Raw genomic sequence first — 16,390 nt, forward strand, 5'->3', positions numbered from 1 at the left:
CGACCCTGCAGGCTACGAAGAGACCCTGACGCGCCTGGCTGCCATCCTTGCCAAACACTTTGCCGACACGCGTATCGTGGGCACTGGTGAGGTGCCCTGTGGAGGGCTTGGGGGGCTGGGGTGGGGCGGTCCCTAGGGCAGGCCCTCACACACACGTGCCGGCAGGTGGGCGCATGGCACGGGCCAGGGCTCATGCCAGGCACCTGCTGAGGTATGCCTGTCCCAGCAGACATCCGGGACTCGCTGCTGCAGGCGCTGGCCAGCTACGTGTGTTACCCCTCCTCCCTGCGGGCTGTGGAGCGGGTCCCTGAGCAGCAGTGAGTGGGGCTGGGGGGTGCGCCCTGCTCAGCACCGCGCCGTGCCCAGCCTCACTGCGCCCACCCCATGCCCGCCCCCACAGGCGCATCGCCATGGTGAGGAGCCTGCTGGCCCCCTATGAGCAGCGGCCCTGGGCTCAGACCAACTGGATCCTGGTGCGGCTCTGGCGGGTAAGCCTGGCGCGAGCAGAGGCGGCTGTGGCTGCACAGAGGGGGGGCTGCCCTGCCCTGCTGACCTCCTACCTGCCGCACCCAGGGCTGTGGCTTCGGGTACCGCTACACGCGGCTGCCACACCTGCTGAGAACCAAGCCCGAGGATGCGCACCTGCCCAGCCTGCAGAGTGAGTGTCAGGCGGCGTCTCCAGACGTGCCCGCTTTTCTCTGGCCCTTCCCCGGGTTTCCCTCCCATTGACTCATAGGCCGAGGACACTCTGGGACTCCTCCCCTTGCTCCCCAGTCCCGCGGGCCCTTGCTCTCGAAGGCCCTGCAGGGCCTCAGTGGTGAGGGCAGACTTCACGGGCTGCTGGCAGCTTGTGCGGGGTGAGCCCTGACCTGCAGCCTCGTCCCGGAACCGTGTCCTTCTGCTCCTTCACTGCTGTCCACTGAGTCTGAACACCTACATCACAGTGGAGGGGCAGACTAGGCCCGGAGGGTCTCTGTGGGGCTTTTGGTTACGAACAGAGGCTGTGCTCTCCTGGGACCATGGTCCCACAGAGCCCTGGGAGCCTGAGGGCCTCCTCCTTGGCCCTGGGCCTGGGGCTCTGCCACTTACGCTCGGCCTGCCACGTGTGCTCACCCCACAGGGTGGCTCTCCTTGGCCCACGTGGTGTGTGTCTGCCCTTGTGGGCAGTGTCGTGGCCTGAAGGGGTCCCCAGGGGCCGAGTGCCTTATGCAGAGTCACCGCGCATGCCCTCGCCAGTTGCCAGTCCTGCCTGTAGGGTGACCTGAGTCACAACGAGTGGGGGGGCAACCCGCCGGCCCTGCTGCTCTGGGGACTATTGATTCGCCTGGGGGCAGGGCCCAGGCAGTCCGCAGCAGAGGCTCTGGTTACGGCTGCCTGGCAGCCCAGACTTGGCATCCACCACCTCAGCGGTGTGCCAAGGCCAGGCCAAGGGCAGAGAGGATGGCAGAGGATGGCAGGGCTCAGGGCAGGCTCCTGTGGAAGCCGGCCTGGCTTGGGGTGAGGAGGGGGTCGCGGTTGCCCTGCAGGTGCAGCCCTCCCCTAAGGGCGTGTGATCGAGAACTGGCTGGGGGTCAGGCTTGGGCTGGGGGGCTGCTCTCGGCCCGGGACATGGTGTGCAGCCTGTGGCGGGTGCTTAGCCCCGACCCCCTGCAGGGCAGCCTCGTCCCCCTGCCTTTACAACCTGAGTGTTCTGCCAGGGGCCTGCCGAGTGCGGGCCGAGGCAGGCTGGTGGGTTCTCGACTCCCCTGCCCGTAGCCTGTCTAGTGACACCGCCCCCCGGCCCCCTGCAGAGCCCTGCCCCTCCACACTCCTGCAGCAGCACATGGCTGACCTGCTCCGGCAGGGACCTGACGTGGCCCCCAGCTTCCTGAACAGCGTCCTCAACCAGCTGAACTGGGCCTTCTCTGAGTTTGTCGGCATGATTCAGGAGGTGGGTCCCTGTGGGGCTTCGAAGGCCTGATCCGCGGTGTGGCCAGGTCACTCACTGCTGCCCGGCTACCTGTCGGTGGCCAGATCCAGCAGGCTGCCGAACGCCTAGAGCGGAACTTCGTGGACAGCCGGCAGCTCAAGGTGTGTGCCACCTGCTTTGACCTGTCAGTCAGCCTGCTGCGTGTCCTGGAGATGACCATCACGCTAGTGCCTGAGATATTCCTTGACTGGGCCCAGCCCACCTCTGAGATGCTGCTGCGGCGCCTCGCGCAGGTGCGTGTGTCTGGGGAGGTGGATGGGACCCTGGCGCCCAGCGGCAAGCCTGCCCACCCACCAGCAGGGCCTGCCTTCACAGCTGCTGAACCAGGTGCTGAACCGCGTGACGGCTGAGAGGAACCTGTTTGACCGTGTGGTCACCCTACGGCTGCCAGGTGAGGACCTGGGCACCTACGCCCAGCACACTGCAGGCCGTGGGCTCTGCTGGGAGCAGTGGCACCTGTCCGCAAGCACACCAGGACGGTTGGCCTGTGGGAAGGAGGGCAGGTGGCCTCCGCCAGTTGGGGCTGTGGGTGGCTCATCCCCTCCCTCCTCTCCTCAGGCCTAGAGAGTGTGGACCACTACCCTATTCTGGTGGCGGTGACAGGCATCCTGGTGCGGCTGCTGGTGCACGGTCCACCCTCCGGGTAAGTGGGGGACAGGCATTTGGGGCAGGGACTGGGCAGCGCTGCCCTGCAGCTGGGTCCCCCTCTCCAAGTGGACCCCAGTGCTGGGTGTGGAGGCGGAGGCTGTGGCCTCGTAGGTGGCAGCAGCTCAGGCCCCAGCAGCAGGCGACGTCGGGGCCCCAGCAGGACAGGGCACAGTGGCCCTGCGTGTGGCAGGGGCAGAGGAGCCAGGAGTTGGTGGGAGGGCAGAGCACCAGCGTACCCCACCCAGGATGGCACTGAGGGCTAAGTGTGGTGGAGAGACTGGTGGTGGGCGGGCGCTTCCTTTATTAAGGGATGCCATGACAGGTGAATCCAGGGCACTGAGAGGGCCCCACTCACCCCCACGCAGGAGGGTCCCCCAACCCCCCACTCCCTGCAGTGGGTTGGGTGCTGAGATAAGTGTGAAGCCATTAGGCTGAGACCAGTGCCAGCCCTTAGGAGGCTTCCATGCTCGGGGGACTGTGAGATCGGCTCGGCCCTCCCTTCATGGCCATGCTCAGCGGGCGTTTCACTGCTGAAGAGCTGGGGGCACAGGCCACGGTGCCCCTTCCTGCTGTGCTGCGAGCCCACGGGAGAGGCTCTGTCCTCAGGGTGGCCTGCGGGTGCCCAGCTTCCTGGGGTCTTGGGGGGCGCTAGCCTGCCCTCTGCCTGCCCACCGGCATGAGCTTGAGAAACCTGAAGCAGATTGGAGGTCGCTGCCTTGGGGGCTGGGGGCTGGGCCTGCCTGTGCCCTCCTCCTGCCCCCTGGGAAGGGAACGTGGCCGCGCTTCCGTCCTTTGCCAACCCTGGAGGGATGCCTCAGCCCAGGGCTCTTCCCGACGGGCTTCGGCCCCAGCCCTCTCGGGACATCTGGGCGGCAGGGCGCAGCACAAGCAGCGGTCAGGAGGGGCCCGGGCGGTTTAGGTCATCACCAGGTCCCCGGAGCCTGTGGAGCTGGTGGACCCGGAGCCGGCCTGGAACCGCAGGCCCACGGGGTTGTAGAGGTCAAAGTCCTCGGCTACCGCCAGCCGCACGCGACCGCTGAGGCCCCGGCCGCCCGGCTCCAGGAAAACCACGTGCTTGTGCGCACTGGCCTTGCGGCTGGGCGGCGGGCTGCCCAGCGCCGAGGGCGGCGCGCGCAGCTCCTGGACCGGGCTCCGTGGGCGGCGGCGGCGGCGGCGGCAGCGGCAGCGGCGGGAGGAGCGGCGGCAGCCGGGGCAGGGCGGCGCGAACAGGTAGAGCAGTACGAGCCCCAGGCCCGCGGCGCAGCCCAGCAGCGTGGTGAAGCCGGTGCTGAAAGCCTCGGGCTCGGGGTGCGGGAAGCGCACGCTCACGTTGTACTCGTGCGTCTGGTTGTGATGCAGGCGCGGCCCGGTGGCCAGGCACACAAAGACCCCCTCGTGCCGCGGTTGCACGTCGCTGATGGCCAGGCTGCCATCAGCCAGCACCGCGATGCTGCCGTCGCGTGATCCGGGCGCCCGGAGCAGCTCCTGTTGTGGGGAGACCCAGACAGTGCGCGTGGCCGGGGCGCTGGCGTTGCACCGCAGCGTCAGGGGCCGACCCAGCTGCACGCGCAGCTGCTGCTCCGGCCGCTCCAGGCCCCGGGCCTGGGCCGCCGAGCAGTTCTCAAAGACGCGGCTGTGATCGAAGAAGCGGACGCGGGACTCGGGCACCTGGAAGGCCAGGCACACGTACTCCCGAGCGAAGTCCCGCACAGCGCTCAGGCCCCGCTGGTGCCAGCGCCGCAGCAGGTGGTAGAGGCGGCAGTCACAGGGCAGCGGGTTGTTGTGCAGGTAGAGGCCGTTCTTGAGGAAGGCGGGCAGCGCGGCCAGGGCAGGCACGGGGACGCGCCCCAGGCGGTTGGCGGAGAGATCCAGGGTGCGGAGGTGGGTGGCGCCCAGGCCGTGCAGGTGGGCGAAGGAGAAGGAGGCGAGTTCGTTGCGGCCCAGGTAGAGCCGGCTGAGCGCGCCCAGGCCGTGGAAGGCGCGCTGGTCCAGGTGCGTCAGGCGGTTGTTGAAGAGCAGCAGCACCTCCAGTGCCCCGAGCCCGTCGAGGTCGTGGCGGCCCAGCGCCCGCAGTGCGTTCGACGACAGGTCGAGCAGCCGCAGGCCACTGGCGTTGGTGAAGGCCCCGCGGCCCAGCGCGCCCAGCTCATTGTGGCCCAGGCGCAGGGCGCGCAGCCGGGCCAGGGGCGCCAGCCAGCCGGGGCGCAGGCGCTGGAGCGCGTTGTGGCTCAGGTCGAGGTCGGCGGCGGGGGTGGGTAAGGGGGCCGGCACGTCCCGCAGCCCGAGGCCCGCACAGCTCAGCAGGTCGGCGGCGCACACGCATCTGTAGGGGCAGCTCTGGGGCGCAGGGCGCAGAAGGCTCTCAGGCTCTGGGGAGCCGGACCCGACGCGTAGCACGCTCGGCAGCACGCCCAGTAGCGCCAGCCAGGCCATGGCGGGCACTCCGCAAGCCGCGCCAGGCTCCCTCCAGGGCGGCCCGCCGCAGGGCCAGCGCGCGGCTCCTAAATACCCGGCGAGGGCGCCGCTCGGGGGGCGGACCTGGGCTCCCATTGGCGCGGGCAGCAGGGGCGGGGCGGCGGCTCTCCGCGGCGCCTTCCTCCGGCGGAGGGAGCCCGGGCCCGCCCTCCACCGCCGCGGGTTTGCTTTCCTGGAAGGACTGGGCGTGCGCTGGGTGGGGGAGAAGGGCCTTCCCTGTCTCCCGGTGCCCCCCACCCCCGTGTCCCCTGAGGCCGGCAGCCGGGCTGCGTGGCGAGAGGGAGGTGGGGCGGCAAGCGGTGCAAGTGGGCGGGACGGCACCCTCCCCCAGGCCCTGCGGCGCTGCGGCCTTCAGACTGGCCCTGGCCTGCTGACGGCCCCGCGCCCTCGCCCCCTAGGACGGAGCGAGCCACGTCCGTGCTCCTGGCCGATCCCTGCTTCCAGCTCCGCTCTGTCTGCTATCTCCTTGGGCAGCCAGAGCCCCCTGCCCCCGGCTCCGCCCTGCCCGCCCCCGACCCGAAGCGCTTCTCCCTGCAGAGCTGTGAGTGGGCTGGGGGGTGGGTCGGAGGGAAGGAGGGCTTTGAGGCCAGCCAGGTTGTGGGGAACCCCGGAGGCGCTGGGACTCCAGGGACACATTCCGTCTGGCCACCCACCACCCCGCAGACACAGAGTACATCAGCGTGGAGGAGCTGCACCAGGTGGAACAGATGCTGGCACACCTGAGCTCTGCATCCGCCCAGGCAGCAGCTGCCTCCCTGGTGAGCTGGGGTCACAGCACCCAGGCGAGCAGGTGCCCCCCTGCCGGACCCCCGACCCTGGCCCACCTTGCCCTCTGCCTCCTGCCCCCTGCAGCCCACCAGCGAGGAGGATCTCTGCCCCATCTGCTATGCCCACCCCATCTCGGCTGTGTTCCAACCCTGTGGCCACAAATCCTGCAAGTAAGTGGGCCGTGGGGGCGCGCGAGGGCTGGGAAGGGAGCAGCGGGGACACACAGGCCGGCTCCGCCCCCCACCTTGTAGAGCCTGCATCAGCCAGCACTTAATGAACAGCAAGGACTGCTTCTTCTGCAAAGCCACCATCGAGTCCGTGGAGGACTGGGGGAAGGCAGCCCAGGCGGGTGCCAGCTCCTCGGCTGCCTAGGCCTGCCGCGCCTGCCCAGCAGGGGCCTCCTCCCTTGAGCCCAGACTGGGCCCTATTTATGAGCACCCCTCGCCCTGTTTCCCACACTGCCGTACCCCCAACCCCCACCGCCAACCTCCTTGCCTGTGCGAACCTCATTGGCAGGAGCCCAGCCATGCCTGAGCTTGACTTGCAGTCAGGGCCACAGTGAGCATTAAATTATTATTCCATACAGCCCTGGCCCGGCCCTTCTTGAGAGAACGGGCTTTGTGGGGTATACCCAGAAGGTACAGCCAGTTACGTCCACAGGAGAAGGCAGGTGTCCAACAGATTCAGCTTTGCTCAGATCTCCCCAGACAAATGGCAGAGTCTAGGGCCTTTGAGTGTCAAGCCAGGGTTCCCTTGCTGAAGGGGCAACAGCACCCCTTACATGATGATGCGTGGCTCTGGCACTGACTCGCCAATAGACTTGTGGGGCAGCACACTGGCCCCGTTGAGGTAGAGCTCGTCGTTGACTATGACGTCCTCACCCAGCACCGTCACATTCTCCATGCGCACCTAGGGGGAGGGGACAGGCCTTGTCAGCAAGGCAGGCGCATTCCCTGCCCCACGCCCCATCCGGCCCAGCCCACAGCCTTACCCACTGCCCCACGTGGCAGCGCCAGCCAACAATACAGGACTCGAGCCAGGAGTGGGAGCGGATGTGGGCCCCCTGCAGCACTGTGCACCGCCGGATACACACGCCATCCTCCACCACCACGCCAGGACCCAGGCTCACGTTGGGACCAATTCTACAGTTCTGACCAATGCGGGCACTTGGGTCCTGAGGACAGTAGGGAAAAACCAAAGTGGCCATTTGTCTCCCCAAGACCGGGGTGGGGGAAGGGCTGGGCTGGGCCCTTACCACCAGCACGTTGCCCACAAAGCCAGGACCTGAGTGCAGTTGCTCAGGCTGCTGCTGTCGCAGTGATTGGAGGAAAAGGCACATGCCGGTGAGGAAGTCCTTGGGCTGCCCAATGTCCATCCAGAAGCCTGGAGCAAGGGGAGAGATCAGGGGCTTGGCCCAGCCACAGGCCACACCCAGCCACAGGCCACCCCCAGCCTGTGGCCTCCCTGCCTCACCCTGTAGCTCCATGGCATATAGCTGTCCCTCCTTGGCCATGACAGGGAAGATCTCCTTCTCAATGGACGTGGGCTGCAGCTGTGGGAGTGGGCAGCTGTGAGTAGGAACATGGCAGCTGCAGCCCTCGCTGGCCCACCCAGCCGCTCCCAACATACCTGAATACGCTGCAGCACAGCAGGGCTCAGGACGTACATGCCCGCATTGATCTTGTTCGACACAAACACCTGCGGCTTCTCCACGAAGCGGTGAACGCGGCCTGTGTCGGCCTCACACACCACAACACCATACTTCGAGGGCTCCTCCACTTTGGTCACCTGAGTGCAGGGGGACCTCAGGCCTAGGGCAGTGTCCCCGAGCCTCGCATGCATGTTATGCCCCAGATGCTTAAACCCACAACAGAAGAGGGCAGTTAGAAGCTGGGCATGCAGGTGGGAGTGTCGGGGAAGGCCTGCTGTGTCCCTTACCAGGATTGAGCCCTCCTGGCCATGGTGCCGGTGGAACTGCACCATGGCTTGGAAAGGGAAATCGCAGATCACGTCACTGTTGAGGACGAAGAAAGGGTCTGCAGTCTCGGAGAGCAGGTCGCGGGCCAGAGCCAGGGGCCCGGCTGGGGGAGGGGAGAGGACAGCATCTTTCTGGGTCTGAACCCCTGGATCCAGGCTCAGGAGGCCTCACCCAGGCCGAGTCTTCCCTCTTCCCTGACCCTAAACCCTCTCCCAAAGAACTTCCTGCCTCTACTGACCTGTCCCCAGAGGTTCCTCTTCATGGGACATGGAGATTCGGATTCCAAGCTGGAAGACAGAAGCCAGCCGTCAGGTTCCTCCCACGAGGACAGGAGGTTGGGTGGAGACCAACGGAAAGGGGCAGGAGTCCGAACCTCACCCTCTGCTCCTGCGCCTTCATTTCCTTCTCCAGCACCTGAGACATGTAGCTCACGGCCAGAATCACGTGGTCCACGCCAGCCTGTCGGACAGAACCGCGCCGGCCGCCCGGACAGGCTCAGCCGGAAGGCAGGGGCGTCCCGACCCCCAGCCGCCGGCCGCCCCTCATCCCGCCGGGCCCTACCAGGGCCCCGGGCCCGGGCCTTACCGCGGCCAGCGCTTCCACTTGGTGCAGCAGGATGGGCTTATTGCAGAAGTCCACCAGGGGCTTCGGGATGCTTAGTGTCAGCGGCCGCAGGCGCGTCCCATAGCCGCCCACTAAGATCAACGCCTTCATCGCGCCCGCGGCCGGCCGGATAGGGAGTCCCGGCTCCGAGGTGACCGCGGCGCGCCGGGCCGGCTCCGGTCGCGTCTCTCCCCGCCGCGCCCAGCCCCGCGCCCCCCACCCACTGCGCTGACTGGCTCCGGCTCCGTCTGTCCACTCGTCCACCGGTCCGCGGACGCTACACACCAGGACGGAAGGCCGGACTCAGGGGAGCTGGCCCGGAACTCGGGCAGGACGTGGGCGGGCAGTGACAGGGCTCGCGGGCCAATCGGCTGCCGTGGACGTGGCACGCTGCAGCGCCGTAACGCCGTAACGCAGCGCCCCGCAGCTGCAGCCAATGAGCGCCCGAGCGCGCCGCGCTGCCATGGGGACGCACGCCATTGGCGGACCCGAAGGCGGGACTGGCGCCGAGGGCGAAGCTTCCTCCCCCGCCGCCCCGCCCCGCCCCGCCCGGAGCAGACAGTGGGAGGGAGGGCCGTGGGCGACACAGACACGCAGACGCGCCGCAGTTTGTAGCGGCTTTATTTTGACATACAAGACCTCAGACACAGGCGGCGCGACGCTGGGTGTACACAGAGGCGCGGCCGCGGCCCAGCACCCCCGCAGGCAAGGTCCCGAGAGAAGGCGCAGGCGGCGGGGGCTTCCAGGTGGAGCGCAGGGCTGATCCTGGAGGCGCGGAAGCTCAGGAGCCTAGTCCTCCCCAGGGTGCTCCCATTGCTTTCCTTGTTAACACTTTTTTTACGTCGGCGCGAACAAAACCAAGTCGAACAGCTGTAGTTCAAAGCAGTCTGCATCTAGGGGTGGGCACGTGGCCAGCTGAGAGCAAGCGGGCAGGGGCTACTGACCTAGCCCAGGGCTTTGGCCCCACAGGAAGAGTCCCCACACCCAACGCACAGGCCCCCAAGTGAGGGGGGGTGGGGTCCCTGGCAAGCTGTGGACACTGGTCCCCTTCCTCTTTAAGCCCAGAGGACTAGTGTCCTCTTGGCCCAGGGAAGCACACAGGGGTCACGTGGGCATCCTGTAATCCCACCTTGCACTTTGGTCCCAAGTTGGGGATAGACGGCAGGGCCTGGCAGGGACAAGGCTCCGGCATGGAGCAGGGAGAAAGTAGTGGCAGAGTACAGTACACACATGCCCACCACCAGCCAGGCAACATCTGGGTCTCCGAGTATCAGAAGTGCTGAAAAGAGGGGCTCTGCCCTGGGGGAGAAGCAGCAAATCCCAGGCCCTTCTGCCAAGAAAACACTGAATGTAACTACAACCTCTCTGGCTGTGAGGAGCAGCACAGAACAGCATGTGCTCCCAGAACGAGGAACTCAGGTGGCACAGCACCTCCCCAGGCTGAAAGGGTTCCGTCAAGGGGGTTCGGTTCCAAGTGGCCCCAGACTGTCTTAGCTTCTGCCCTGCCAGGCAGTGGCTAACAAAGAGCTCCTGCCTGCTCCTATGGCTGAAGCCACAGATAAGAGGAGAGAAGATGGTCATTCCTGACCAGAAACCTGCAAGCTGCCCCTCCCAGCCCCAAGAACAGGCCCCAGAGTCAGAGAGCAGACATGGGGCTCTAACAAGGAGCCCACTGAAGACGTGTGAGGCTGCATCTCTAAGGACCAGGAAATCAGTCCGTCAGTTAGTGAGGCCTCTCACAGACACAGGCTGGCAGGCTCACTTTTAATGCCCAGAGACATGCCAAAGGGATCATGACTGTGGCACCGGCTCAGGTGAGAGGGTCATCGCCAGCAACGGCTAGGTGAGTTGCAGGGCCACCTGGTCACGTGCTGAAGCGGCAGGTCTCTGTGCCATAAAGGGCTGGCAGCAAAAATTACTAAAACCACGGGAAAGGAAGGGGCTGGTCCTTGGCCTTCACTGTACCACTGCCCGTGTCGCCACACTCCAGGCCCACAGAGAGGGAGCTGGGGAGCAGGGCAACACTTCCTACCACTGCTTTTGCTTCCACGTTTTTATAAAAACAGCACCTGCTGAGGAAGGTCACAGCCAAAGCTCACCTCAGAAACGGCTGGGCATTTTGCTGAGGAAAGCATGAAGGAAGTCAGTATCACTAATGAGCAAGGCCATACCCCAGGGAAAGGGACCAGGAGAGTGGCTGGCAGAGAGATGAAGAGACGGGGGCCCCAAACTCTCACAGCAAAATCCAGGTGCCTGTACCAGGGCCCACGCAGTGTCCCTACGAGCACACGGACTGGAAGTTCTCCCTCGCAAGCCTGGGGCTCCTCACGATGGGCTGTTGCCTTGAGCTTGGCCTGGGGAAAGGGGAGGCCTGAGGACCACAGCCCGAGCACTGGACAGGGCAGCCCACCCAGAGGCCGCACGGCCCGTACCCAGGGGACCCCACCCCCAGCACAAGAACTCCACTCTGTCTGCACGAGAGCCACCGGGCCTGGGGCTGCTGGGACAGACTCCTAGGCAGAAAGCAGGAGCCCCCTTCAGTGGGGCAAGAGGACCTCGGGGAGCAAGGGTGACTGGGATGTGCAGGGAGAAGAGAGCAGGTTCATGTGCCAAGGAGTGCCTGGGGATCCCAGGCCCTGCCCTCTGCCGTTCGCTGGCTTCGGCCCAGCTTCATGAATCTAGCCTCACTCCAAGGTCAGAGCTGTGAAGGCTGGGTCCAGCTGTGTGTAAGCTGGCCCTCCAGGGACATCTGTTGAAGAGCTGGCTGACAACCACAACACAAGACGTCCCTCAAGAGATGGGCACTCAGCCCCTCTAATTCTGATGAACAAGAGCTAAATGGGAATGGCAACCAAAGGGCCCTGCAGCCACAGATCCCAAAGACCTCAGCAAGGGAAACCAATGTCCAAGGCACCCTGGCCCTGCCTCCAAGCCCCCCAGGGCACCTCCTCCTTCGTAGGTCAGACTGGACACAGCAAAGCTGCAGAGCTAAGAAGCCTGGCTTAGAGGGGATGCGTTCTGGCCTCCTTCACTTTATGTATATGGATTCCAGGCTACAGCTAAAAACATTTCTTTTAGTTTACACCAAAGAGAAATATAACCCTTTAAAAGCAAGCCTGTGGGTCCTCACAGCGAGTTCAGTCAGAGCAGTGGTCCCTGCCTGCGGGTGGGGAGGGAAGGGTCCTGGGGGCCCAGAGCTGGACCTACTGGTTCTCGTCCCGCATCTGCTCCATGATGCTCATCAGGCTCTCCAGGCCAAACACATAGCCTCGGTCCGGCCCGTCATGCACGGTGGGGTCATCCCGGAAGCCCTTAAACGTGCTGTGTGCAAAGTCAATCATGCGGACGTCCACCTTGGGTGGGGAGGAGGGGCCCACCTCGGGGTAGGCGCCGCTGGGGCTGGTGCTGGGCGATGCTCCCTCAGGGAGCCCCGTGTCCAGGTGCTTGAGACGCACCTCAGAGCGGCGGTCCAGGCAGGACTCGGTGCGGCACTCCTTGCCGTCATAGATGACAAGCAGGGAGCTAGAGTAGAAGCGGTAGGAGGCCTGCCGCTCCAGCACAGCTTTCAGGCCCCGCAGTTTGCTCAGAATGGGCTCAAAAAGGTCACGCCGCAGGTCCAGGCCGTTGTGCAGGTACTGGTAGAGGGCGCTGCTGAAGCCTTCGATGGAGAGCCCACGGCCATAGTACTTGTTTCTGCAGAGGTAATGCCCTGTGTCCAGCTGGTACACCTGAAACCCCAGCAGACATACCAGGTGAGTACCGCGCAGAGCTGGCACCCTCACAGTGCTGGGCAAGCACTGTCTGCAAAGCACCTCTCACCAAGCCTGAGCTTTTCTGCTCAGCCCTGCACAACTGAAGGAGGGGGGGGCCTAAGTCTCCCTGCGGGAAAAGCAGCAAAGGTGAGACCAAGCCTTCAGGTTCTCTGCATCACCCCTGCAGCCTTTCTCCAAGATGCTCGGGGCCCAGCTGGACACAGAACATCGTGCTGACAGACAGGAGCTTGGCCCCTGTGTCGGGGCAACAGGCTCGCACGGTGGCTCTGCATCCGGGGCCCAGACTAACACCACCAGGTAAGGACAAAAAAACCTCAAGAAGCTACACACAGGGATGCACTCTGCGGGCTCCCCTCTCGGAGGCGACTCTGGACCCCGTGGGCAGGACGCCATCAGACGCAGGCAGGGGTCTGTGCACCTGGCACATACACACAGCAGTGCCAAGCTCAAGCTCTCTGTGGGGTGACTCACCTGCATGCCACAGACCCTGACGCCCAGTGTGGCCGATGTACTCTGCTCACACTTCCTCATCTGCCGGGCCGCCTTCTCGGCTGAAGCGTCATCCCCGTGCTGCCGCGTGCCCATCTTCAGGTCCAGCACGCAGGGGTACCTGAAGTGGTGCACCACGTTCTCAAGCAGGAGGAACTCTGGGCCACGGTCAAGGAGCGCAAGGGGCACCCTTGTGACCTGCCCCAGACAGGACAGCACATTCAAGCCATAATGAGGCGCTCCCACCTAACGTATTGTCTTCACAAACTCAGCTCACGTTACGGCCTTATTATTTCTTAAAGAAATTTTTTATTGTGGTAAAATATACTTAAAATTGCCATGTAATCATTTTAAAGTATACGGTCTATGGCAGTAAGTATACTCATATGTCTGTGTAGCCCCACCACTCACCTCCAGAACCTTCTCATCTACCCAAACTGACACCAGCAACTGTACCCATCTGGCAGACGCACATTTACCTCCCCAGCACCAGCAGCCATGCCAGTCACACTCAAGCCGGCGCCTTACCCAGCCCAGGGGGTAAGCAGGGCGTCTGTGGCAATGATCCAACCCAACAATACTCCCAGACAGGAGTCTGTACAAAAAGCTGGATTTAAATTTCTATCTTGCCGATTTTGACTAAGTGGACTTAGACCAGTGGACTATTACAAAAGGACTAAAAAAGAACCTTTTGCCCACAATGGCTCTATGGTCCCTGGCCTCCTGATATTTATATCCACATCTTCATCTAAACGTACTGCCTGCTACAATCCCAGCTAAAGGAGTATGCGTGTCACATGTCTGCCCAAAGTCACGGGGGCCGCAGCCTGGACCTCAATCTTGAACTTGGGGACCACAAAGTGGCCACCACCTTGGAGCATGTGACACAGCATCACTGTGTTGATGAACATTCTCACATTTCCTAATTCTTTAAAGAGTAACTTACAGAAAACCTTAAATTTGGCATTTACTTAATCTAATCACCTGCTGCAACCCGTCAAGTGACAGTGCAACTTCAAGGCGGCTGTACAACTCTCAGAGCGCCCGGCCCTGGCCACAGTGTCCACCTGCCGGTGCCCACAGCCTCACCTATGCACTGCGTTCAAGGGCTGCTCCCTCAGAAGACTGCCGTGGCAACAGTGCTCAGCACACCCCTCAGCTCCGCAGGGAACACAGTCTTTCTAACCTGGTGCACAGTACTTCCACTTCTAACATCTTAAAACTATTTTACATTGTACAGGCTTGGTGTTTACCTTCAGACAACAACGATCAAATGTATTACTTTTTATTTACTTATTATCTCTGGTGGGGAGATAACACACACAGATCCTGTTTCCAGACAGGTGCTGATAAATATGGGGCCACTAGCCATATCTGGCGAATTACATTTAAACTTAAATTTATTAAGATAAACTCAAAGTTCAGGGACTCACTCACAGCAGCTGTGTGGCCACCAGACTGAAAGATGGCACAGAATATTGCCATGGCCACCGCCACGGTTAAGCTTCAGTCTTAACTACCCCAACAGGCGGAAGAACCACCCTGCTGATGACAGCAGGAAGGATGAAGAGCCTGTGAGCCAGGCGGACGAGCACAAGCCTGCACAGGGGTCTCAGCGCTGCAGGAGCAGAAACAAGGATACTGTAGAGCTTCCGGTCCTTGGACTCGGAGCGCATGCGGCTCAGCTGCTGCTTGTGACAGCGCAGACTCCAGGGGTTGTGGCTGATCCTCTCAGAACTCAGGCCGCTGTTGCCATCCAGCATCTGGAAAGGAACGTCTGAGTGGCCGTGCAGCTCCGCCTTCGGGCCCTTTGCCTCCTGGGAGCTAAAAAGGAAGAACACACACACTGCCATGGGGCTCAGACAAGTCGCCCTCCGGGTCCCACTGCGCAGGGCGGGAGAGGCCTGCGCCCCACCCTGCTGACGGGTGACACAGGGCCCCAGGCGCAGGAGCCCACTCAGGTGAGTGAATGGTGTGAGTTGTGCTCTTCCTGTGTCTCTGAAAACTATGTGAAAAATAATTCTTTGCATCACATTATGTAATGAAGATACCACTTCACATCGATTAGAAAGGCTATTATAAAAATAAATGGGAACACCCACTCTCCTCACTTTTATTCAACATAGATCTGGAGGTCCTAGCCACAGCAATCAGACGACTCAAATAAACAAAAGGCATCCAGATTGGTAAAAGAGAAGTTAAACTGTCACTGCTTACAGATAACATGATATTGTACAAAGAAACCCTAAAGAATCCACTCCAAAACTACTAGATCTAATATCTGAATTCAGCAAAGTTACAGGATACAAAATTAATACACAGAAATCTGTGGCATTCCTATACACTAACAATGAACCAGCAGAAAGAGAAAGCAGGAAAACAATTCCATTCACAATTGCATCAAAAAGAATAAAATACCTAGGAATAAACCTAACCAAGGAAGTGAAAGACCTAAACTCTGAAAACTACAAGGCACTCATGAGAGAAATTAAAGAAGATACCAATAAATGGAAACACATCCCATGCTCATGGACAGGAAGAATTAATATTGTCAAAATGGCCATCCTGCCTAAAGCAATCTACTGATTCAATGCAATCCCTTATCAAAATACCAACAGCATTCTTCAATGAACTAGAGCAGATAGTTCTAAAATTCATATGGAACCACAAAAGACCCCAAAGAGCCAAAGCTTGAGAAGGAAGAATAAAGCAGGGGAGATCTCGCTCCCCAACTTCAAGCTCTACTACAAAGCCACAGTAATCAAGACAATTTGGTACTGGCACAAGAACAGACCCACAGACCAGTGGAACAGAATACAGAGCCCAGATATATTTTGTCCAAGCATATATGGTCAGTTAATATACAATAAAGGAGCCATGAACATATGGGCATACAATGGGGAAATGACAGCCTCTTCAACAGCTGGTGCTGGCAAAACTGGACAGCTACATGTAAGAGAATGAAACTGGATCACTGTCTAACCCCATACACAGAAGTAAACTTGAAATGGATCATAGACCTGAATATAAGTCGTGAAACCATAAAACTCTTAGAAGAAAACACAGGCAAAAATTTCCTGAATATAAACATGAGCAACTTTTTCCTGAATGCACCTCCTCGGGTAAGGGAAACAAAAGCACAAATTAACAAATGGGACTATATCAAGCTAAAAAGCTTCTGTACAGCAAAGGACACCATCAGTAGAACAAAAAAGCATCCTACAGTATGGGAGAATATATTTGTAAATGACATATCTGACAAGGGGTTAACAACCAAAATATATAAAGAACTCACAGGTCTCAACACCCAAAAGGCAAATACCCCTATTAAAAAATGGGCAGAGGATATGAACAGACACTTCTCCAAAGAAGAAATTCAGATGGCCAACAGACACACGAAAAGATGGTCCACATCACTAATCATCAGGGAAATGCAAATTAAAACCACAATGAGATATCACCTCACACCAGTTAGGATGGCCAGCATTGAAAAGACTGGGAACAACAAATGCCAGCAAGGATGTGGAGAAAGGGGAACCCTCCTACACTGCTGGTGGGAATGTAAGCTAGTTCAACCACTGTGGAAAGCAATTCGGAGGTTCCTCAAAAAACTAAAAATAGAAATACCATTTGACCCAGGAATTCCACTCCTAGGAATTTACCCTAAGAATGCAGCAACCCAGTTTG

General features: G+C 61.0%; 4 protein-coding genes across 16 annotated transcripts in view; 1 reads left to right on the top strand and 3 right to left on the bottom strand.

The window, feature by feature from the left end:
- RNF123 (ring finger protein 123) overlaps positions 1-6,445 on the top strand; it is a 23,996-nt gene extending 17,551 nt beyond the window's left edge. For 6 of the 8 annotated variants that reach the window (XM_036994436.2, XM_036994433.2, XM_036994434.2 and 3 more), the window contains exons 28-39: positions 12-86; positions 230-317; positions 401-488; positions 574-658; positions 1,791-1,930; positions 2,014-2,202; positions 2,270-2,360; positions 2,528-2,612; positions 5,491-5,633; positions 5,756-5,850; positions 5,945-6,030; positions 6,112-6,445. In XM_036994436.2, coding sequence (XP_036850331.1) covers positions 12-86; positions 230-317; positions 401-488; positions 574-658; positions 1,791-1,930; positions 2,014-2,202; positions 2,270-2,360; positions 2,528-2,612; positions 5,491-5,633; positions 5,756-5,850; positions 5,945-6,030; positions 6,112-6,232 — 1,286 coding nt within the window. In that variant the 3' untranslated portion in view covers positions 6,233-6,445. The remainder of the gene's footprint in view (positions 1-11; positions 87-229; positions 318-400; positions 489-573; positions 659-1,790; positions 1,931-2,013; positions 2,203-2,269; positions 2,361-2,527; positions 2,613-5,490; positions 5,634-5,755; positions 5,851-5,944; positions 6,031-6,111) is intronic. The other 2 variants (XM_036994438.2, XM_017654088.3) reach the window with 1 other exon arrangement.
- Positions 2,620-5,484, bottom strand: AMIGO3 (adhesion molecule with Ig like domain 3). The gene has a single exon (XM_036994445.2). The coding sequence runs from the start codon at positions 5,165-5,167 to the stop codon at positions 3,533-3,535; it is 1,635 nt and encodes a 544-aa protein (XP_036850340.2). The 5' UTR covers positions 5,168-5,484; the 3' UTR covers positions 2,620-3,532.
- GMPPB (GDP-mannose pyrophosphorylase B) lies at positions 6,415-8,785 on the bottom strand. Of its 2 annotated transcripts, XM_017654092.3 has the most exons (9): positions 8,424-8,779; positions 8,217-8,297; positions 8,077-8,125; positions 7,799-7,941; positions 7,490-7,648; positions 7,334-7,412; positions 7,116-7,243; positions 6,852-7,034; positions 6,415-6,769 (listed from the first exon to the last, which is right to left on the bottom strand). In XM_017654092.3, the coding sequence occupies exons 1-9, from the start codon at positions 8,550-8,552 to the stop codon at positions 6,638-6,640; spliced, it is 1,083 nt and encodes a 360-aa protein (XP_017509581.1). In that variant the 5' UTR covers positions 8,553-8,779; the 3' UTR covers positions 6,415-6,637. The 2 variants fall into 2 exon arrangements, with proteins under 2 accessions (XP_017509581.1, XP_036850346.1); XM_036994451.2 differs by lacking the exon at positions 8,217-8,297 and having other exon boundaries at positions 8,424-8,785.
- Positions 8,786-9,046: 261 nt separating this feature from the next.
- Positions 9,047-16,390, bottom strand: part of IP6K1 (inositol hexakisphosphate kinase 1) — a 57,170-nt gene continuing 49,826 nt past the window's right edge. For all 5 annotated transcript variants that reach the window (XM_036994450.2, XM_036994449.2, XM_036994448.2 and 2 more), the window contains 3 exons: positions 14,346-14,527; positions 12,686-12,861; positions 9,047-12,169 (listed from right to left, as the gene is read on the bottom strand). In XM_036994450.2, the coding sequence (XP_036850345.2) occupies positions 11,645-12,169; positions 12,686-12,861; positions 14,346-14,466 (822 nt within the window). In that variant the 5' untranslated portion in view covers positions 14,467-14,527 and the 3' untranslated portion in view covers positions 9,047-11,644. The remainder of the gene's footprint in view (positions 12,170-12,685; positions 12,862-14,345; positions 14,528-16,390) is intronic.

The sequence above is a fragment of the Manis javanica genome, chromosome 3 (assembly GCF_040802235.1).
Source record: "Manis javanica isolate MJ-LG chromosome 3, MJ_LKY, whole genome shotgun sequence".
Lineage (NCBI taxonomy): Eukaryota > Metazoa > Chordata > Mammalia > Pholidota > Manidae > Manis > Manis javanica.

Bases quoted from the DNA above. Each gene is read 5' to 3' on its own strand.
- GMPPB (XM_017654092.3), bottom strand. From the start codon at position 8,552: ATGAAGGCGTTGATCTTAGTGGGCGGCTATGGGACGCGCCTGCGGCCG. The intron at 8,126-8,216 runs GTGAGGTTCGGA...TCTGTCTTCCAG, and splicing joins TGAAGGCGCAGGAGCAGAGG to CTTGGAATCCGAATCTCCAT. The intron at 7,942-8,076 runs GTCAGTAGAGGC...CCCCTCCCCCAG, and splicing joins AGAGGAACCTCTGGGGACAG to CCGGGCCCCTGGCTCTGGCC.
- AMIGO3 (XM_036994445.2), bottom strand. From the start codon at position 5,167: ATGGGAGCCCAGGTCCGCCCCCCGAGCGGCGCCCTCGCCGGGTATTTA.